The sequence below is a fragment of the Trachinotus anak genome, unplaced genomic scaffold (genome assembly GCF_046630095.1).
Source record: "Trachinotus anak isolate AG129_WGS33_773 ecotype Australia unplaced genomic scaffold, CSIRO_AGI_Tana_v1 ptg000001l, whole genome shotgun sequence".
In the NCBI taxonomy this organism is placed as follows: Eukaryota; Metazoa; Chordata; class Actinopteri; order Carangiformes; family Carangidae; genus Trachinotus; species Trachinotus anak.
Genome location: NW_027273852.1, coordinates 13,632,773 through 13,656,021, shown reverse-complemented (window position 1 = coordinate 13,656,021; position 23,249 = coordinate 13,632,773). Strand labels below are relative to the sequence as shown.

General features: G+C 39.5%; 1 protein-coding gene across 3 annotated transcripts; it reads left to right on the top strand.

Annotated features, from left to right (window-relative positions):
• The first annotated feature begins 542 nt into the window (after positions 1-542).
• On the top strand, positions 543-19,827 carry LOC139621754 (sentrin-specific protease 7). 3 transcript variants are annotated; one of them, XM_071478585.1, is made up of 23 exons: positions 565-705; positions 2,064-2,152; positions 3,177-3,242; positions 3,337-3,452; positions 4,823-5,077; positions 7,256-7,380; positions 8,455-8,573; positions 9,190-9,520; positions 10,890-11,035; positions 12,732-12,869; positions 12,971-13,004; positions 13,555-13,782; positions 14,059-14,513; positions 14,701-14,825; positions 15,373-15,489; positions 15,589-15,705; positions 16,481-16,576; positions 16,662-16,873; positions 17,040-17,086; positions 17,222-17,265; positions 17,700-17,768; positions 17,852-18,002; positions 18,149-19,827. In XM_071478585.1, exons 2-23 carry the CDS (start codon positions 2,096-2,098, stop codon positions 18,284-18,286), a joined length of 3,186 nt encoding a protein of 1,061 aa, XP_071334686.1. In that variant the 5' UTR covers positions 565-705; positions 2,064-2,095; the 3' UTR covers positions 18,287-19,827. The 3 variants fall into 3 exon arrangements, with proteins under 3 accessions (XP_071334695.1, XP_071334686.1, XP_071334677.1); XM_071478576.1 differs by having other exon boundaries at positions 14,698-14,825; XM_071478594.1 differs by lacking the exon at positions 3,177-3,242 and having other exon boundaries at positions 543-705; positions 14,698-14,825.
• Positions 19,828-23,249: the final 3,422 nt, after the last annotated feature.

The window sequence follows — 23,249 nt, the reverse complement described above, 5'->3', positions numbered from 1 at the left end:
ATCATGAAATAATTAGCCAAATAGGCTAATACAATAAAAGACAGTTACAGTTTATAATTTGGTTCATAGGGCTGATTGATCCAACAGGTAGTTAACCAATCATCAGACAAGAGTCATCTTATGGGCCATATTCACTAATTGTATATATTGTATGTAAAATTGTATTTTTGCAAAGAACTAAAGCTGTCAGACAAACATAAGATAGAGGAGTGTAGAGACGTTCAATGTACATATCTGTGAAATAGTTAAGTAGAAGTATGGTAGAATAAGACTGAAATACTCAAGTAAAGTACAATGCTTAAGTATATTGACCAGTGGTACATTTACACTGCTAACTGTTTAAGCTCATTTTGGAGACCTAGAGGCTTCAATAAGATGATAATCTCGTTTAAAACAACATTGCCCCCCATGTTCCTGGACGCGGTGATGATAATAAAGGCCAGCTCTTTAATGAAGGGGAGCTCTTATTGAGTCTCCCTCCTGCCCGGGAACTGTCACCTCTACGTGCTTTTATTTTGTGTTTTTTTTCCCGATGCGCTTCCGGAGTTCACCGGATGTTGCTCCGGAATATAGAAGCGCCTGTAAAGTACAACATCAGACCCAGAGAAATGTGTTCCTGGATGTTGGTGGAGACGTCCGTGGGAAAGTAGTTGCCTGCACTTTCCTGATATTCGCAGTTAATACCAAGCGAAACCCCGGTCGTGGGTAAGCATTAGCTCTCCTACGTTCATCTAGCATCTCGAATAAGGTAGCATTAATGTGGCTAACTGTGTCGGCTAACGCTAGCTAAGCTGGTCTCCACTTTCTGTTGTGTCCAGGCGCTTGGAAAAATTACATTTAAAATCAAACGTGGTGGTAGTAGTAGAGTGCACGGAGATGATTATAATACGGGTGGCCAGTTTGGAATATATAGCATGTTATTTGTGCAACACCGGCTTCATTGACAAAAGAAACATCCTTAGTTGTGGTTGCTAATTTGGCAAAGTGGGTCATTTGTAGTTGGCTGCTAATTTGAACACAGATTTATTTTTTTATTATTTGTTTTCAGACGTGTTTGTGTGAAAAGCAATATATAAAGTCATTTCACCTGATCTGATTGCACCATGGTGGCTGGTGCAAAACTGGAAATACTTATCAGTTGTATCAGCAAGTAACCAGCAAACTGATAACTATTACACACACAAGTTTGAGGCAATAGAAGTAAGAGGAGGATGCTTTTAAAAATAATAACATGAACAGGTTTTATTTGTCAATTTGTAGTGCATGATGGGTAAGAGTCTGAACTCAGAAGTGCCCGGAACTGTTTATTTTTAATGTGTAAATACACGTTTCCCTGTTTTACTCTGAGGTCTCCATCGCTTCAATAGCAGATTTGTTGTATTTTAAGAATTTGTTAGTGATTTGTCATGATTGTCAGTATCCTACTAATAATGTGTTCAGCTGAAACGATTAATCGATTGACTGAAATATAGTTGATTTTTGATCATTTGTAAATCGTCACAGTAATTATTGAAGCAAAAACTGTGAAAGAATGCGAAATATTTTCTTGAGTCTGCCTCTCAAATGTAAGAATTTTCTGCGTTTCTCTGATTTATATCACCACACACTGAACAAAACAAATCATTTGAAAGTGTCAGCAGTCATCTTTTTTACTACTGACATCTCATAGACTAGAAATTGACAAGTAAATTGAAAAAATAAATGGCAGATTAATTAATAATAAAAATAATCAGTAGTTGCAGCCCTAATATTTTGTTAAATGTCTTGGTACAGAGCCAAATAGTAACAATTTGTTAACATGTGAATCTGTATTGATGAATATTACTTGATTCAGAATCAGAATCAGTTTTATTACCAAGTATGTTCCCACATACAAGGAATTTGTGATTGAGGATCTTTATACTTTTCAAAATGTTAAACCTTGGTTGTTGCATTAAGACTGGATCTTTTTTTATATATTTTATGCCTTACAGTTGTGTATGCTCTTGACCAACTTGTCATACAGGATTGGACATGTTGTGACAGATACAATCTGTTTTTAATTCCGCATACATTTTTTGCAGTGTTCTTGCTGTGCCTTACCAAATCGTGGACCATGATGGAGCAAAGAAGAGCCTTAACTATTCCATTTAGTGTAAACAAGGATAACTTGGTACGTGTAAAACGTGTTTTTTAAAAGTTCAGTTTTCATGGCATACATGTTAACTTGTGAGCTTTTTGTGTGCAGCGTGAATCTCTTCTCATCCTGGCAAGATAGTGCTGTGATGCTTACTTTATGGCTGCCATCATAAATTGTGCTAATCGCATACTAATCGCAAGCTCATTGTGATCTGATTGCTTGATATTCGACCCTGTGGTTGCTTGCTCATACATAAGCTTGTTCTTGTGATTGACAGAATTTAGCAATATAGCAATCAGTGAGCACATGCTTGGGGATAACATAAAGGGCAAGACAGTTAACAGCTTAAGCTTATGCAGCTGCAATCAGCATATTTTTGCATAATCAGTGGAAACTGCAGCATAGTAAAGGCGAGATAGCACCTTTGTGGTGCGGCTACTAGGGCATTTTCATTATCAGTTTATCTTCTACTTAAATGGACCAAACAACAAGGTCTAAAAAAATGTGAAACATGCTTGTTAGAATTTCTTAAAGCTCATCTTTATGTCTTGAACCATCTAAAACCTAAAATTGATCATAAGACAAACCAACCTCACTACCAAGAAGCTGAAACTGGAAAATGTTTCGATGTTTTTGCTTGAAAAATGACTTTGAACCAAATATATATCTAACAATATATATATATATATATATATATATGTGTGTGTGTGTGTGTGTGTGTATGTATTCAAACTAAATATATATCAGTAAATAAAATGTTTGCTGATCAATCATTTGTTTAACGGCTTACCAATTAACTGATAATTGTTTCATTTCTAGCTGCTACCTGTAAGCCCATAACCCATTGCAAACACTGCTTTAATACCAGTTTGGCTAAGCAGCTGCTACTACTACTAAACAAAATAAATAATCTCAATGTAATGTATCACAGATCAAAATTTCAAGCTTTGCAGACTTGCACATTTGCACTGGCTGTAGTTGTATGTCTGTGACGAGCTTTTGGCTGCTACATGTTATTAATTTCACACATGGTAACTAACCATACTGTGAATTTTAGATGGAAAACCCACTCAAAATCCCCATGACATGTCTTTCATCAGAATGTGGGAAGTTAGACAGACAGGTACAGCGGTCTGACCATATGAATAAATATTATGGTGATAGCATTGCTATCCATGGATTATTAGTGAGACTCACAGTTTCCTGCCCTTTAACAGGTTTCCTGGACTGCATTTGCAGGTTGCAAACTCAGACATCTTGATTCACAGCATAAAAATGGATCCATGCTGTTTGATCACAAACATACAGCCTTGGTTACGTTGGAAATGGCCAGGTAAGTGGGTGCTGACAAGAGAGTTTTTACCAATGGACTCTTTTAGGATATTGATTGCAGACTAAAATACCTGGTTATTGTTCTGCCCATCAGCTGAAACTGACAGATATGTTCTGTGGTTCACACTTGGCTATGAGTTCAGCCAGTTGTATTTCCTGTGTAGTTCATTGCAATGTCCTAAACTAACACAAGATGGGGTACTCACCCTGCAAATCAAGAGGCCTGTAAAGCTGATTTACACCAGTGTTCTCTTTTTTTCGGTGCCATAAGAGATATTAAACATTTCTGAAGCAGCTTAACGTCTAAAGCAGAAATATGGGTTGAATATTTAGAGTTCAGTGTAATAAATTCCTGTAAATAATTCTCAACATGTCTCTATATAAATCTGTTAAAGATGTAAAACGAAAAACAGTTTAAAGGTGATTTTTCTATGAAATAAAAACACCATGCCATGACTATGTCCTTTCAATACAGTGGTGCCTGTGTGCATGTTAAAAGTACAGGTGCTCTTTTATTTTGTTTTGATTGGTATAAGGTTAAATGGTGAGAGGTAACTTTGATTGAAAAAAACATCTTCTGTCCCAATTTTTGAAGTTGAAGTTACTATAATGTACTGAAGGGTTCTCATGTTGTTATTATGCTACAGAGCATAAATAACATTGTCTTTTTTTGTCCAACATATACTGCATATACCACTTCATTAATACAATTGCTAGAATTATACAGGATTTTTCCTTTTTATGATACTGACCACAGACAAACTGATACTGCATTTTTACTTGCAATACTAGTCTTCCTGCATTTGTTTTCACAATCTGTAGTATTATTAAATTAACTAACTGTATAATAGCAATTACACATAATAGAAATAATATTGAATTAAAGCTCCTTTTCATCAAAAAATTGAACATTATTTTACTCATGACACAGCTGTATGTTTGAAATGAAGCATAACTAGAACAGAAAGTTGTATGTTTTAAGTTAACATGGCCTTTTGATAAGAGAGAAAGGTTATCGTCCTCCCACGTTTGTTCTTTCTCTGACATGTGGCACCTCAGGATGTTCTCTTTTTTCAAACAGCAAACATAAAACCCTCATTGCCTTATCTTTCAAGATTTTAAGGTGTGTCCTGTCCTTGTGCGTACAGTATCAATTTTGCACAGTGCCCCAAGCCGCGCTGTTTAAAGGAAACATTGCTTATAAGCAGCATGACTCAAGGCCAAGCTTATCATGACTACACACACACAGCTTATCTACACACAGCAGACCCCTCCCTGTTGATCAGCTATACCTTGTTGGGGCACCATGCTGCAGAGAAGACGCTGATCTAGGATAAGTGTGAATAAATATTTTTCTGTTTCATCCCGTAGGAGGAAGCCATGTCTGGTCCTGACAGATGTCCTGAAGACAGAGCAGGGCAAGACTTATATAGAAAGGATAAAACAGAGACATCCCATGGGAAACATTGAACAAATGTCAAGTATGCGGGGGGAGAGTTGTCGGAGCAGAGAGGAACCTCTGTCCTGTAGAGAAACGAGGTCCAGTCAGAGAGAGGTCAACAATGACAAGAGCAAGAGTTTAACCCCTAATAACAACCAGAAGCCTGCCTCCTCACACTCTCAAAGGTATGAAGACACCGTTTAAGGATTTTTTCAAAATAAGTGTTTTTGCCTATTTTGCCAAGAGCAAAGTGACAACATCACCACTACTTGTATCTTTCTGATAGATATGAGGCTACAGCCAGCAGCCACTTAGCTTACCATAAAACAGGACACAAAAGGAGATGGCTAGCTTTGCTCTGTCCTGAGGAAACAAAATCCACCAACCAGCAGCACCAAAGCTCACTAACATGTTATCTCTTGTGTGTTCAATCCATGTAAAAACAAGAAGTTGCATTTCTGCCACGCTGGACTGGTTCCTTGATAAGCAGCTAAATACTACCCAGTGTTACCAGCATATTTCAGGTGGATTTTAGGAGCTTTTTAGCTGAAGAAGTCACAGAGAGCAGTGAGAGTGAATCAAACAGTAAAGTCACGACCGGACAGTTAAAACTTGAGCTGAAACTGACTTTAAATGTCTTTAAAGCCGAGGGAGCTACAGAGTCAGGTGATTGTTCTCTGTAGGTTCATTACTATGAGCAACATTTGACATTGTCACATTGTTGCCACGTTATCGTTTGATTTTGTTATTTGTATAATATTAATTATAGCATCTTTAAGAAGATGACAGTGCCTGTCCAAGAAATAAGTCTGACACAAATGGACAGGTAACTGCTGTGTCTGTTTCTCCCTCTACTTCCATTATTTTTGCTCCAAATTCTTTTTAAATGAAATTTTTGAATGTGTATGGAGCTCAGGAATTTTAAAATGAGGTGAATGGCATAACTTTTTTCTGGGTCCCAAGGTGTCAAGTGGCTGCCAGTTCCATCTGTGGCGTCTGCACAGCACAGCTTTAATCCTGGGGGCTTGGAGCATCTCTGCAATAATAATAATCTCACAGATAGACGGCATCAGCAGACAAACGGAGACGAACAGCCTTAAGCATCTGGCTATGAATAATGAGTCAGAAAATTGACCCTACTTGCGTGAAAAGCTTGTTGGCTCATTTTGTTTTAAAAAATGATTTTCATTGTAGACTGTCGCTTTGTCTGACATGTTATTCTATACTGGTATTTGCTCAAGATACAGCCTAAACTTCCTAGGTCAGGATAGTGTGGTAGGTGGTTTTTGAATAATGAACAGAAGTACCCACAAAAGCAGGAGGAGGTAGTCTTTATTAGGGTAATTTCTTCTATTTGTTTTTGGTTAGTTTAAACAGAAATTACCTTTTAATGGTATTTGGCTCGGCCGGCTGCATCCTTGGCTCTGTGTTTTTTCCAGGCTGAAGACTTGATTTTATTTGGAATAATAGAGGGATTTCACAGCTCTGTTTCAGATATGTGCTTCTGCATTTTTATTTTTTTTTGCTGCATATGTGTTTTGTCTTGGATATTTAGTGATTAAGTACAGCTTTTGTCTATAAAGGTCCTTGGACTGAATTTTTGCACCACTTCATGTGGGTTTCATAGACTGCATATAAAAATGGACGTCGACGCTGGCTCCGGAAAATGAAGCCAATGCGGAAGTGCCTTAAACCTGCATTCTATCGAATGACCATCAGGGGGTGACTCCACTGGTTGCAAAAAGAAGTCTATGAGAAAATGACCCTACTTCTCACTTGGTTTATGTCCCCAGTAAATGAGCTTATGGTATTAATAGCTAGTTTCAAGTCTTCTTCAATACAACATGATTTTCATTTTTTTAAATATAGTCCCATTTAATTTAAAATAGACGATAAAGTACGGTGTGCATTGGGGCGTGGCTAACGTATGATTGACACATTTTGGCTTGTCAATCAAGAGCAGTCCCTTTTAGCTATTAACTATTAAAAGTACTTTAAAACTTCATAATAAAGTTTACCTCGACTTATGGAAAATGACTTCAGATTCAGCAGCACTGCGTAGCCGAAAGATTGATGCCGTTGTCAGGTCGACAGTTTAGGTGGGCGGGCACAGTGACCCCGGCTCTTAGGTCAGCTCCACCCCTCGCTCCTCCTCAGCTCCACCTTCTTCTCCAAATATGGTTTCTTCTGGTTTCAAAAAATCAAGATGGTGGCAGCCAAATTGCAAACTTGAGGCTTCAAAACGGCAATTCGCAAACCAATGGGTGACGTCACGGTGGGTTGCCAATTGGTGGGTTTGCAAAAAATGAGAATAATTTGTGAAACATAATCAGAACTTGGTGTTATTTCTCTCATGTCCTCAGGTCAAGACCTAGAAGAAGGTTACAAAATGTTGATGATGAAGAGGACAAAGACGAAAGCAGAGATATCGAGGAGGTGATAATAGGCAAGGACAATGGAACGGACTGCAAATTTGCTGAAGTTGTAGGTGGGTAAACACATGAAGAATTCAGATACATGGTTGCTGACGTAATACTAATCGCCACCTCTGTTGTGCTTCACTGAGTTATTCTGATGGTGTTGGTTTTAGGGCCTGTTCAGACCTGGCATTAACATGCATCTTCAGCGATCCAATCACAAGTGGTCAGCTTTAAGCACGTCAGGTCACACCTGGCTGCGATTGTGATTGGATCTCATTTCCCCACTTTATATGCAAATAAACAGGTATGCCAGAGAGAGTGAGTGAGTGAGTGGAGTGAAATCAGTGCTCTATTCACAGCTCTTACAATGAAAAAAGGCTTTATCCATTTGAAATAGTGCAATCTTTTCAGTTTATTATGAAACGGTGATGGGACTAACTAAAGGATGTCAGCTGAGTAGGCGGCCCTTCAATGTGACCCAAGACACATTTGCGTTCACACTGCTAAAGGAATGTGGCCGTGTGTGGTCCAGACCACCTCGGAATGCGGTTTGAGTGATCGGATCTGAAATGCATCCTCAGTGTGTCTTGTCTTGGGTGTGTTAACACCTGTACTTAGAACTGTCCACTTGTGATCAGATCACCTGAGATGGATGTGAAAAACAGGTCTGTACAGGACCTTGACCTTGAATCAATCATTTGTCTTACTCCCTGGGAAGCATCACCCCTCCCTCTTGTCCACTCTCCCCTGACCTTGCTGAAGGGTTTCCTCTCAGATGTTCTTTGATATGGGGTTCTCCCAGTATGAGAGGTTTATTGACAATCCTGGCCTTCCTTTCAGACTGATGAAGAAATACTGCACAAAACACAACAGAATTTACCCTGCTATTCCCAAACATGTATAGTTTTTCATTTTCTGTCCTTCTAGGACACGTGAGGATACTTGTGACTACGACTAAGGGTATTTTCTGTTTTAGTAGGCAGATTACTGTCACTGTCATTTATCGAAATGTTACTGCCAAGTAACATTTCCATAAAACTCACAACACTGTACAAGTCTGAAATGAGTGCCATCTGTCCTAGAAGGACACATTTATGTTTATTTCAGCATGATAGGTTGATCATTGTTTCTGTCTTATATAGATTGTGGGTTGTCAGTGAGTTGGAAACCTGCTGAAGATACAGGAAGTTGTGATGAGTTCTCCCCAGTGAGCATCAAGGACAGGTGGACTGATCCAGAAAAAGACCAGCAACACACTTTGGTGGGTACTTTACAGGGTCAGAGTCACTTACTTACTTACTAAACTTACTTACTAACCTTACTGAACGACTAAACTTACTAAGGATAACCAACTTTAACCAAACCTGATCCATTCCCACAGAAGGCAGGAGACAAAACCCCAGGCTTGCACCTTGTTATGTGAACGTGCTGGTAAACTTTCATGTCAGCCTCATGTTCTGAAAAAGTCCTTGATTAATTTTTACACAGTAGTCATGACAGTAATATTAATCTGAAATTAAAATTTAGGGATAAAAGTTTGGGATAAAGAACAGAAAAAAAACCAACAAAAATATTTCCATCAAAACTGCAGTTGACAACAATGCAACTTTGCTTAAATATTTTTATTTCGTCCTATTTGTCAAAACAATACTTTCAAGCCAAAATGCCACTGTTTTTTGCCAACATGAGAAGCCAGTAAATATCATGTATGTGCATTCATTAAAAAGGGATCCTTTTAAATATTTCTTTAAAATCTCATCCCATCTCTCTTGTACTAGAACAGAGATCATGGCATTGTATTCTGTGCTGTCTCCTAATGACTTGTCTGGTGAATACACAACAAAAATGGCACACTGTATTCTGTGGTGTCTCAACAGAGAAGGAAAAGAAAGGATTCAGGGACCCAGTGCAATGGACCGCACAGTCCAAAACGGCACCGTGAGAGTGTGCTTCGCCTCACGGGCGAAGATGGAAGAGATGGAGGACCGGTCCCTGCACCTGTTTGTCAGAAAGAAACTGGAGAGGACGGAGATTTGGAGAGCCTGGACCGTAGCATTGTAAAGTTCACTGTGGGAGGAGATGATAGAAGAGCAGTTCTGGTCCCAATCATCAATCCTAATATGGAGGGTGGAGACTTAATCAGCAACTCCAGAGGAATTCTGTCAAGCCAGGACAATACAACTAAAACTAGCGGCCCCTCTGAGCCAAGTGAGTACACCAACACAGGAATAGTGATGCTAGATCAGCTTCTGAATTTGAATCCGTCTGTGAGGAAACAGTGGCTTAGGTAGCTTAATATCATTTTGTGTTCTCTTTGTTTGATTCGGGTATCGGTATATAAACAAAACCCAAGAAAGCATCTGATTTAAATGCTAAGTACTCAGCTTCTGGCCACTGTTTGTGAATGTGGCTTTAGAGAACACTTAAGAAGAACAGGTGTAATAAAATTATCTACTACATTATCACATATTCCTCCAGCTAAGAATATCAGGACTCACAGCCAGTCTATTCAAACACAAAGTTTTGAGACTCTATACTCTGTTGGCAGTAGAGCCTGAATGGTAATGGAGGTTTTAGGTTGATACTCATTTCAGTGGTTGAGAGTAAAAGAAATCTGACAACAGTATATTTGTCATTTTTGTACATAAATGTGCATCAATCATTTCTGATAAATTCATTTGGTTAAAATTGTGACCAAGATCTGAACATTAAACATCAAAACTAAACTTCTCAGGGGGACAAAATATGTAATGGTGACACTGTACCTATGCATAAAACATATCTTATTTGCTTAGTGCTTACATACAGTTGTAGTGCCGATAAGTGTACGATTAATTAATATTGGACATTGCATTGGTTGGGCTCTAATTATTAAGCAATACTGGCTGTGTAAGCAAACGTGGCAGCAAATGCACAACTTTGAAATTTTCTGTATGTGAGTGATTGCTGTGGGTGACATTTGGCAGTTACCACTTTTGGGGTAGTTACAGCCTGAGCAATGGTGAGGGGGGGGGTTTTCTGTAACACTGTGCTCAGAAAGGGGTGAACTAGTAATTCTTGACCTTCGAAACTGCAGTTTGACAAAAAAATCTTAACTTAATGGCTATTTATGAGGTCATCTGCTTCTCGTGATCCTCACAGTGGATGAATGTTGCTTGGTTACCAAAGTAAATGACTTTGATGTCATCAAGAATCAAATGTTCCTTAAGCTAATGGTGAACGCATCTTTTGTCAAAACAATACTCTCTTTTCTGTGTTATATGACAATTACAAAAGTGAACAAATTAAGCCATGTGTAAATATTTTCCTTTGTCATTTGAGTGAGCATCTTTTTGACAGGAACTAACATCTTTTGTAATCTTTTTTTCTCTTTTGTATCTTATTAGCTGCTGTGATTCCTTTCTAAACCATCCGCATGTGTAGGATTACTACTACCCTTGCTCTGTTACAAAGCCCATTACACCTCCTTCACGCAGTGTCAAATAAGGCCACGAACGTGCTTGGGACTGTGCTCGTCTCTAAGCCTTATTTCCAAGTAAACTTCACACTCGTGTTCATCTTCTTGCTTGTGTTTCAGTTGTGCTGTCCAGTGATGATGAGAGTGGTGACATTTCTCAGTGCCCCAGCCCAGCAGTCCATAGAAAAGAAGACACAGTAATACAGGGCGCAACACCGAAGGCTGTGGTCAAGCAGCAAGAAACTTCTGACATACAAAAACTGCAGGTTGGCAGAATGTGTCCCCGTGTTACATAAACGCATTTCAAGAAATAATCTCAAGAATGCAGGTTTTGATTTTTATGTTGAGGTTGTAATGCTAAAGAATCTAGTTCAAAGGGTCACAGACTCTGTGTCTTTTTACATTACACATATGAAACAACCTTGTACAGGTTTCTAAACCGAGCTGAGTTAATGCCCAGATTAGCATGACATCACAAGGGGTGTTTTAGAGACATCATGCAGGGGCCTAAGGTTTTACTTCACTCCAGGGGGTCCTGCTTACCACCCGCTAATTGACTGAAACAATTGAGAGAATACTTTGCTCGTGTAACTGTTTGTGCCTGACCCACTGAGATTAGAACAGACACGAGACAAGAGAAGGAACAAACTCCAGAAGATGTATTCTCTGGTAATTCTATTGTAGAGCCCTCAAATTTCAGTCCCAGCTCACACTCTAAGTTTTAAAACACAGCTGTATATGAAAATACAAGTGTTTTGTAGAGGGAAGAGCTCAGAGGCCTCTGAATGCAGGACCTTGAGTTAACAGGAGCTTTAAGTTTCATTATAGTTTAACTGACAGAGCAAATATCAGGCAAATGAAAAAAAAAACTTTTTTTTTCTTTTGCCTCTTTTTTTTCTACCCACTAATAAAAAAAAAAAAAAAGAGAAGAAGAAGAATCACTTAGAAAAATGACTGGGAAAAAAGGTTTTTCATTTGTCTTTCAGGGCTTCCATAGACCAAACATGACCAGACAAAGAGGATAACACGTGTGTGGGGCAACATTTTTACTGGACAAATAAAAAAGCCTCCATATAATTTGTAAAACCTGAGGAGGCCCATACTGATACCATAGTGAAATTTTCACCTGTGTAAAAATGGTTATAAATCAAGACTTTTCTGAAATGGGATTTGTGAATGAATCCCACAAGTTTTCTTATTTGGTCATATTTGTGCACATGTACAAGTTAAGATGATGATAAAAACCATCAAGACTCACTGCAGTTATCTACTCATGACTTATAACTGCAAGCTTTGTTGTCAAAATGTAGCAGTTGCTCATTAAAACAAGGTGCTTCGATTGTGAGACATAATCTGTAGTCATGAACACAACAGGGTCTCAGAAACTACACTGATGTCTAAAGGTTTGGCAGATGGAGAGAAGATGAGACAACAAACTGCCACTTGGAAAAATAATCATGAATGTCACTTAAGTTTTCTCTTTTGTTGAGAGGATTCTCTGAATTGTTGAAGTGCTACACAAGAGTCCTCTTACTAATGATGAACCCATGTTTTACTGCTTACTGCTTAACAAGGAAAAAGTGTTCTTGCTAAAATGAAGTTTTGACATTGTAACGAGATGTTACTCAGCAGGTTGAGGCATTATTCTGAGGTGATTTGAAAACAAGATATTTGTGCACTGAAGTAGCAGCGTTCAGTGGTGTCAACCATGGTGTCATTCCTGGTACTGCCACTTGATGGTGCCAAAGTAAGGAATTTGCAAATCCTATATTGGCTCTATACTGAAATTGGAAAAATAACCCAGTTACTGTTGTTATCAATATTTGTTTTCACCATATTTCTCGACCTTACTGCTAGGTCTCATTGTGGTATGGGTGTTATTGTACTGTTACTGTGTCTGTCTAACTATTATCATATCATGTTTGCACCATTTTCCACAAACTGTATGCTTGTGTGTTGCAGCTGCTGCATATAGTTGAAGAAGTGCATCCTGGTTCAGTGACACTTTCTCCCACCCCCAGTGTAGACTACTGCATGGCCTTAGCCTTCTCCACCATGTACTGTGGAGGTTACTGGGGGAAAGCGAGTGGAGACATCATGGTAACCTAACTGAGCCACAAAAATGCATTTTGCTGATCACATTAGTATTCATATGATCACTCCAGGACATGTGCAACTAATTTTCTCCCCTCCTTTCACAGATGGCAGACCGTGAAATCATCATCCCACTGGAAGGTAAAACTGTGAATAGTTTCAAAACACTGAAGTAGAATCACAATGTTTGTAGAGAGGCTGTGGCCTGCCTGTGACCTTTGGTCTGGATTGTATAAACACTGACCAAAGACCCATCTCATCTTATTTTGGCCATGCTGTCTGCACACCATCTTCCCCCAGCTTAGTGATCTATTTCAGATAGTAAAGTGTCTGTGTGTGTTCTTGGATTAGACCCTCAAGGCCCTAGTGCTCTTTCACCTCTGACCCTGTGAAATCTCCCCTTCAGGAAACTGAGAGATTTGATCTTGAGTTTGTGTGTGTTTGTTTGTTTGTTTGTGTGTGTGTGTGTGTGTGTGTGTGTGTGTGTGTGTGTGTGTGTGTGTGTGTGTGTGTGTGTGTGTGTGTGTGTGTGTGTGTATGTGTATGTGTATGTGTATGTGTATGTGTGTGTGAGGTATTGTTTTATTGTGTGCTAAAGATAAAGAAGCAACAGTGTTGATACCAACACTATCATCACTTGATGCCAACACTGCAGGATGCTAAGCTAACCTGACCTCCTCCTCGTCCCCAGACACCAGCAGACAGGTGGAGGTGATGTTAGCCTTGGAGCGCAAAGAGCTGAGGAGGTACAGTGTTTGGGAGCAGCAGGAAATGGAGATGCGTGAACTTCACTTTAAGTGTGATGAGGATCCTTTCCCTGTTGCTGTACTTCTGTTGTGTATGTCAGAAACTGCTGCAGCCGCTGTGCAGCGGGACCTCTGCAAACTGTGTGTCAAAAAAGATGGAACCACGAAGCCTGGTGAGATTCCTGTAATGCTCTCAGTGTAACAGTGTTCAGTACTTGGAGGCAGTGACTCAAACTCATCTCTAAATGTTTTTTGGAGATGTGTTATTTATGTCCCCTTTACTCTAAATATCATTTCCTGTGTTTTCATGAAACACAGTATGTTAATAATTGACAGATGCACCTTTTGCTTCATATTTCTGATTCATTATTGCTTGATATGTCACATTATTCTCAGTTTAAATCTGCATGATGCATGATATCGGTGTTGTGATGTTTTTATTTCAATAGGCAAGGCCAGCCCCTTCATCCTGCTGACTCTCAAAGATCCTCTAGAGGGAATGGAGGGTGCTTTATTGCGCTCCCTCCTGGACATTGACTGTCTCAACAGTCTGACAAATGAACAATCTGTTGTAACCCATAGTGAGGACAGATTCAGTTTTTGGGAAGACATCCACACTCCTGTTCTTTCTCTGGATGATAGCTTGGAGCTGATTAGAAGAACTGGACTGGACTCAGACCTGCTGTCTCTGCTGGGCCAGGAGAGCACTGAACCTGAACTCAGCCCAGAGCAGAATGGTTCAGATTCTGACATAGACGAAAACAACACACCACCCAACCAGCTGGAGGTTGAGCCACATAGAGAGACAGTCCTGGAGCTGGAGACAGCACCAGAGCAAGACACAGGGACGCAAAATAAACCAGAGGAGGATCAAAAAGAGCAAGAGGTCGAACAGCCCTCTGAGGTAATTGGTTACCAATCTTTCTGGCTTTTGACCCCTGAAAATGAAGCAATATATATCATGCATCAGAGGATGCAGTTTCCTGGTTATGACTAGTTTAGTCTGAGTAATTCAGGTTCCAAAAAAAGTAAAAATGTGCTAATTACAATGTGTATTTTGCTGTTGTAATATAAATTTCCTTCCACAGAAGAAAAAGGAGGAACCCACCCCTGTATACACACTGTGCCATCGTAGAACCAGAGGATCCTACTCTGTGTCCCTGTGTAAACCAGACTCAGGCTGGACTAAATATAAACATCAGGGTCTGGCCCACAGGCAAGTAACCTACATGATTTCATATGCAGCTTCTCATGCAGCCTGGTCCAGTTGTGATTGGCATCTGGCTCCCAAATGAGGATCTTTGCTGCCACTAGATTTCACTTTTAAGAATAAGAACATAATAGAAATAAGGGATTCAATGATCCAAGGCTTTCTCTCTGGATTCTGATACCTCAGCTTAAGGTATTTGCTGAGACAGAATGCTGATCTGTTACCAGTGCTCCTTCCCAATTTTAAAACTTTAAATGTCACTGTGTGGAACTCATTGGGATTATTTTTATATAAAATGAGAGGAGATCAGGGATTACAGGGAAATGCTGAAATTCATACATCTGTAGTCTGTATGCCCCAATACTGATCTAACTGATCAGATCTGTAAAAATATTGTGGGTATTATAGTCTACCTACCACTATAGATGATCAGATCAATGCCTTATCTGTGCACAACAGCCACTGCTTAATTTGTCATGCTTTTGGTACCAGTATGATCTGTCATCAACGTTCATTGTAATATGGCTCATTCCCCATTCTTTCCTCTATTCAGGTTGATCCAGTTTCCTCCACCTCCACTGAAAGGAGGAATAACTGTTACAATGGAGGACCTGCAGTGCCTTGACAGTGGGCAGTTCCTCAATGATGTTATCATCGATTTTTACCTCAAGTAAGTCACAAATTTTTAAACAAAAGTCTTCAAATTTATGTTGGTCCCTCATGAGTTTGTCGAGAAGAAATCCACTTTTGACATGATTTGTTGAAACAGATACCTTCTCCAGAATGTGTCTACTGCTGTGGCCGAGTGCTCCCACATCTTCAGCAGCTTCTTCTACAAGCAGCTGACGCGGAGGGACAATGCTAGTGAAGGCAGCACCAGTGACTTGTAAGTAGTACTGGAAAAGTTTGGTATGCACCGAGTTTGCACTGGTCTGTACTGCCTCTAGTTAACAGCCTTGCACTTTTATATATCACTTGGCTTTTATATATCACCTTAACTAATGGCCAAAGACCTAAATGGAAGCATTACATCCTTAAAGAGATTATAAACTCACTAGAGTACTGTATGACAGTAAGTTTAGCTTTAAGCAGTGCAGGTAGAGACACACTGACAGATGTTTTCCCCTTGGGGCTTACTGTAGCTGAGACCGTGCAGCATAACAAACCCGTGTACTCACCTTGACCTGACTCAACACTGCTTATTTCCTCTGGTGTCATAATACTACATAGATATGAGTAGGGAGGTAAATTAAAAGAGGTAAATTATATATATATATTTCTTAATTTACTGTAAAAATAATATAGAGTATAATCAACATATTTATCACAATAAATTAAGAAATACAGTTCTGTGGTTTCATGGTATCACCTTCATTTTGCCTTTAACTTAATATTTTGGAAGGATAATGATGCATAAATTGCTTTACTATTGTTTAGTGCATCCTGTTAGCATGCCCTGTGCTCTTGTAGCGTAACAGATGCACAACACTCGAAGGGCAAGTTTAACACATTTAGAGGTCCACATCCTGTATACAAAGGAGCAACATAACATTCTTCCTGGTTCTGCTCTCAAGTGTCTACATGTATTTGTGTGCATGTGTGTAAGAACATGTGAAACTCTATAAACATGTGTCCCTGTCTTTATTTTTGTGTGTTCCCAGCTGTCAGAGGCAGAGGCGGCACCAGCGAGTGAAGACATGGACACGGCATGTGGACATCTTCAAAAAGGACTTCCTGTTTGTGCCTGTCAATCAGGAGTGAGTTAAATATATGAATAAGCGTATTGTATGGACATTTTTTGGCTGTCACATTACAAATCACATTGCTCCCTTGTCTGTTTAGGGCTCATTGGTATTTAGTTGTTATATGCTTTCCTGGGATGGAGGAGCCAAAATTTGAGGCCTGGACTGGCCCAGACTCAAAGACAGCAAAAAGCCATGGTGGGACAGATGAGTCACAGGATCAAGATGAGGCTCAAGTATCTAAAAGCCCTGATAATAACATAAACACACCATCTACATTAAGCCACAGTGACAACGTGGACACAGAGACAGGTTGGTTTGGCTAAATGATGTATGCCTTCTTTGTCAGAAGCAGTCTTTTGTGTAAACAGATCACTTTCTTCCACATTTTGTGCATATTTTAAGCACTTCTTTGATTTACATTGTGATTGTAGCAGAGATGGGAAAACTGAAGGTTGTGGTTGTTTTTATGTTTTAGAAAAGGCTCAAGAAGAATCCACTAAAGACCCACCACCTGGTCGAGTGGTAAGAAATAAAACTGTTTTGTGCTCACTATGAAATACAGTATTTTCTTCTTATATCTTACTGATGCATTTTTAACCATTTTGTCTTTATTTGTTCCTCCAAACCTGCTCAGTCTAATTATTTCTTTGTTTGCAGAACTGCACAGAGAAGACCTTCAAGAAAAAGGCTGTTTGCAAGAGGTGAGCGTGTTGGGATTGTGTGTGTTACTCTGTTGCAACAGTGATGATCTGATAGAACCGTTTCTGTTTTCCCATGATGCCCCTCAGATTATGTTTCCATAGTTATTGTCAGTGCAATGTGGGCAGAGACTACAAAAACAGTCAGCACGGTCCAAAGGCCTGTTCAGACCTACTGTTGTGCACAGATGCAGTGAATTATCAGTTTATATAATGGATTGGATCAGACTGAGGTAATCTGCAGCTGCTGAGAGAAAGATTATATGGCTGTTTTTTTGGAGGTCTGAAGTATTATACACATGTTACAGCAGCATCTTTTGATGTATTTGGTTTGCAGTTGTATCCACACTTACCTGTACATGTGGAAAATTCATTCACAATAATATCATAAGCTGGGCTTAAGCATTGAATGACAGATGTGCTGCTTCTCTCTGCAGGCCGTGTATTCTCATAATGGATTCCCTCAAACTTTCTCTTCATGAGCGAGTCTTCAAACTTTTGCGGGAGTAAGTATAAAACTGTAGTGCCTCTGCCTGAGCTGTATTTGTGTGTTTATTAATGTTTTTAAGATGACATATTTGTCTCTCAGGTACTTGCAGTCAGAATGGGAGGTCCGCCGTGGCTCAACAAGGGAATTTGGTCCTGATCAGATGAAAAGCTCACATTGCCAAGTTCCCCTTCAGGACAACAGCAGTGACTGTGGCCTGTATCTACTGCAGTATGTAGAGAGTTTTTTGAAGGTAAAGAACTTCTGACATGTTTTAAAATTGGGCACTGCAATATTGGACCAGCAACAGCTTTATATTTCAACTTAGCTCAACATTCAAAGGTACTTTAAGGCATGCTCACAGCGAGAAACTTCTTCTGCTTGTCCCTCTGCTCTCAGGACCCTGTGGTACACTTTGACCTCCCTCTAAACCTGCAACGATGGTTCCCACGGCAGAAGGTGCGGAGGAAACGTGACGAAATCAGAGACCTGATACTTAACCTTTACCGGCAGCAGGATCGGGACAATAACAGATAGACAAAGGAGCAGCTCTACTGCTCAGTGTGTCACATTCCTGTAGCTGTAATAAATCACTGCTCATACTGAGCGAAGGACATTTCAGTGTGATCTGAAAATATTTCTTCTAGATTTTGTTGTTTTATGCATTGACTTGAACAAAACATGGAAAACTTTGACTGTCTTTGGGAGTGAAAACGAAGGCATCACTTAATTCAAACTAAACTAGTAGCTGTCTATTCAACCAGAAATACTTTTGGTATTGAGTCCATTATTTCTAGACATGTTAATGTTTGAACACCCCAAGACATTTTACTGATTGTTTTTATGCTGCAACATATTTTATAAAATGAATTATTTGTATTTAATTTTCTATGTAGAATTACAAGTCAAACAATATATTGTGTGAATGTTTAACATTCAGTTTGTACAAGTACATTTTAGTTTCCTTGCAGAATTTCATTTTAAAATGTTATCCCACTGAAGCCTCAGGAACCTGAATCCATCCCAAGATGAAAAAGCTATGGCATCAACTTCCCCCTGTGGATACATGGAGCAAGAGAGTAACTCCTTCAGTCACTCAATGCCTCATTTACAGGCCTGTTAGCCTCCATGTGCCAGACATGAGACATGACAATATTAAAGATCCTTCTGTGCATCTGTGGCACTGTCTGTCCTGCTCTGTACTGTAAAATCACTTGGAGATACAGGTGGCACCAGTCACACTTTCCCGAAGCCCAAGGTGATGTTGCTATATCGCCCATTTTGTTTGTCAGCCGGCCCAAATATACTGAAGTGCCATCACACTAATCAAAGAAAAGAAGATAATCCTCACAAATGACAAGATGGATCTTTTGCCAGAAAAATGACTTAAACCATGAGTCAAACATTAAAATAGTTGCTGGGTATTTTTCTGTTGATGGACTAATTGGTGAATCAACAAATATAGAGTGCTCTACTAAAGTGTTTGGAAATGTTTTCGAAACTGACGTGACTAGAGTCCTTTGTCTTTGTATCTCCTCTATTTGACTTAAATTGACAAGTGAATCCTTTGAAGGTTATTTGCTGCTATCATGTAAACTAATAATTTAACAGCTACAGTATATACTGTAGACTAAGAAGAAACATTTTGGTACAAAATGTGGGAGAAGTGGATGCCCATCAAGCTGTCAAAATCATAGAAGGCTGTTTGTTGTGTTTCATGCAAAATACTTTAATTTAGCTCCATCAACACTGATTTCTTACATACAGCTTATAAGTATTTTGAATCTTTTAATACGATTGCAATTTGGAAAAAAGTTGAGGGGTGCACATACATTGGCATGTAATAGTATGCTGTTAAATGTAAAACCTACTTAATTAAGGCCTGTAATGACCCTAAGAAATGTTGCAGTCCATCACTACTGAGATAATAGTCCCAATGGCCGACAGTCTTTTTTTCCTTTATGACGTCCTCGATGCCATGTTTTTTTGTTTTTTTCTTTAAGACATGATGGATGAATGTACAGGAGCTGATTCCAAACTGTCTTTGGTTTCAAAGGTGTATTAAAACTTAGACCAAACTTCTTGTTATGTTGGTGTTGTTTGTTCCTGGGTTTCCATCTGAAACCACTAAGATAGATAGTTGCATTGAACAAGACCAGTATGTTCTGGATGAAGTGTGGTATGATAAATGCCCACTGGGCGATGTTTGGCTGTAGCCGTGACTCTTGACCTGTTCTCTCTCTTGGTTTTCACAACAGGATGACAATTAGTGATTGGTAATAAAGCCAGAGCATGGATGTCTGCATTGTAAATCAGTTGATTGATTCCTTTTTAGGTATTAGAAGTTTTCTTTGGCTCCTGCTCTGCAAACCCATTTCTTTGGTTACCTTTCATAATTTGTCATAGTTCTCTTTTTGACCAGAGGAGCCAATTTTGTTCTTTGGCCATAAGGCTTTATTTGGAATTGCCCGTACATTACTATGCTTGCCAATATAATCTGTCCAGAGGGTTACATGGTCAGCTTAGGTGTATTTATTGTCTCAGACTGTAAGATCCCTTCACAGTCTGACTCTGGGTAATCCCCCTCCCATTCTGTATGGCAGTGAGCTGCAGCCATTTGGTGTATGCAGCATATACATCAGCAAAACTTTATGGATGGTCAGTCCTGTCCACTGTCTGCACACGATCTTGGCATGATATTCACTGACTTCTCTCTTCTTGGAATGCACACATGCAGTAAGTGATTTGACTGAGTAAGGCCACTGCCATTTACCCATACTTGGCTCCCCTGCAAGGTGTGACCTGATCTCAGGTTACAGGATCAAGTTCTCATTGGAGTTAAATAAGAATTAAACCATTGTTCAGCGAGCTGCTGCACAGTAGACATGACTGTTAAACTTACCACTGCTACCTTTGCAGAGGTGCAAAGTTTAATCAAGACACATTTAAAACAAGTATTTCAGATAATGGGGCAGAGAGACTAAGATAAAAAAAACTTCATCTGCACCACAAAATGCTTGCAATATTTTATATCCATAGCAGCGTAAGGAGTGATGGAAAGTACATTTACACAAGTACAGTACTTGACTTACTTAAGTGAATTTTTAAGGTATTTTACTTTGCTGAAGTATTTCCATTTTGCCTTATATGTCTACATTTAAAGTTATGCTTTCTACTTCATCTAACACTTGAAGTTACTTAGTTTTCAGATTTAGAAAAAAATCTGAAATAAAGAACATGATAAACTTATAAAATACAACACATTGATTACAATTAAAGCAGTGGTTCTGAAACTTCTTAGCTTGTGAAGATTAGTTGATTCCTCTTGTCACGTTTCAGTTGACTTCAAATTGCGTACAATACCACCAGAGACTTCTGCGTAAAATTGCATGCAGACATCCAGGCCTCTCGGACGACGTGTCCTATTGACTTTGGCCATCCCTTGATTTTTCTTCTAGTGCCACCAGGAGGTTGAAACTTGCAGTTAGAGCAAAATATCTCAACAACTGTTGGGGGGATGACATTTAGTTGTTTTTTAGTTGTTTATGTTCCTGAGAGGCTGAATCTTAATGACTTTGGTGATTCCTTGACTTTCAAGCTGAGCATATCAGATGAAATTTCACTTGCCATTCCCTGCAGCCTCAACTGTGCTGTGTACTTTGTGCTAATTTGCAGATATTTGGAGACACATGAGATTTAGACAGATTTAAGTCATATTTTGAGTAACAAAATTTCCCTATAAGTTTATTAGCCCTCATTACTTGCTCCATTCTTCTCTGTCTTTTCACATACGTAATACAGCTATTTAAGGATAAGAAGAAGAGACAGATTTCCCTTTTAAAAACAGGATAAACCCCATCGGAAGAGTTTGGGGTTAAAGGTCGACCCAAGACTAAGCCCTGTTGACTCTCACTGCTGTCAATATATGCATACTGAGAGTATTTCCTTTGCCACACCTTAGCTCAGCACCTCAGCTACGAAACCAACTATATTTAATCACTATATTTTCGGGTGGTAAGAGTCTGTGTGTGGGATTTCTTTAAAACTTACCAGGTCAGACAAAGTTCTGTGAGGTGAAGCAGTTCTTGAACGTATTTGCAAGATAATTTTTTTTTTCATTTGTATGATTCTATGGTATTCAGATTGATGAAATAATTTTTTGTATTTGGAGTACCACGCGCATGAGTCATTATGATCTCTGCAGGCTGGTTGTGAGTTATGCCATTTGTCTGATTGAGCGGCAGACTGTCCTTAAACTGAATGGCCAGGGATCAAGCCTTTGCACTGGCATTAAAAGTTCAGATTTCTTGCATTACTTCCCAGTTTAATCCCCCACAAGAATCAAAACTGAACGAAACTGTCATAATCTCTGCATGTGTCACTGCGTCTCTTTACTTGCTGTTGATTGTGTAGCCTTTGTTCCCTCCTCTCTGTCCACGTTTCTTCCACACTAAGCGCCCTCCCTTCTCAGTGTTGCTCCAGTAACTTCTTGGCGAGCCCATCTAAAAGGCTTAGAGTAAACAGGATTAGAAAGCATTAAAAAAAAAGAAATCCCCCCTCTCTCCAAGAGCCATCTGCCTATCTACCTGAGCCAGGAGCTGTCCTCTCAGCACCATGTGACACACCTCTCTTCAGCTGCAGGGGGAAAGCAGGAAACCGGCATGTGACTGTATCGACAAATAATTTCTGGACGGGGTTCTGTTATTTTTCTGCGTCTGTGGAATTCTGAACTATGCAAACTTGTAAGAAGCTGTTCACACTGCTGTTTCATGACTTGAGAGGAAGTACACATCTACTTGATCCTTTTCCGAGTCCACGGATTTAAACTCAACCACGGATTTAACATGAGCATCGTATCTTGGAATTGTGTTTTTTATCCTGTTGCATTTAGTTTTCTTGCTATATTTTTGGACATAAGGACAGGTATGTTTTAATAATGAACTTGTAAGCCTCTTGTCCACTGCTTACCCAAAACAGAGTCAAATTTAAGTCCTAAATGTGTTGTCTTTTTGTGGTATCCTAGGTGCAACACTGGAAGGTTCCTCTATGGGACACTTAAGTCTACCTTATAGTCAGGAGCCTGTGGTGTTTCCACACATCGTTCGGGTATCTAATGTGAAGGCATCTCACGATGCTCTCTCTCGAAAGAAAAGGAACATCCTTTTCCCAAGTGGTGTCAAACTGTGTGCACAAGAGACTGCTCAGCAGGTTGTTGCAAACCATCTAAGCTACTTTCATCTCAGAGGTGAGACTGAACATTATTGGGAGTAAATCACTTTACACTGTAGACAAATACTCACACTGTTATTGCCAGGATGGATTTGAAGGTTTGAAGACACTAACAGGAGGTGATGTCAACAGCAAAATGCTTGATTGTGTGACACCGTCCTCATCCCCCCTTCCACTGCATGTCTTCAGTGTGCAAAGAATGAATTGTCCCCAATGGTTGTTAACCTTTGCTGCATTTTCAGCAAGAGATCCACCAGAGTCAAGCAGGGGG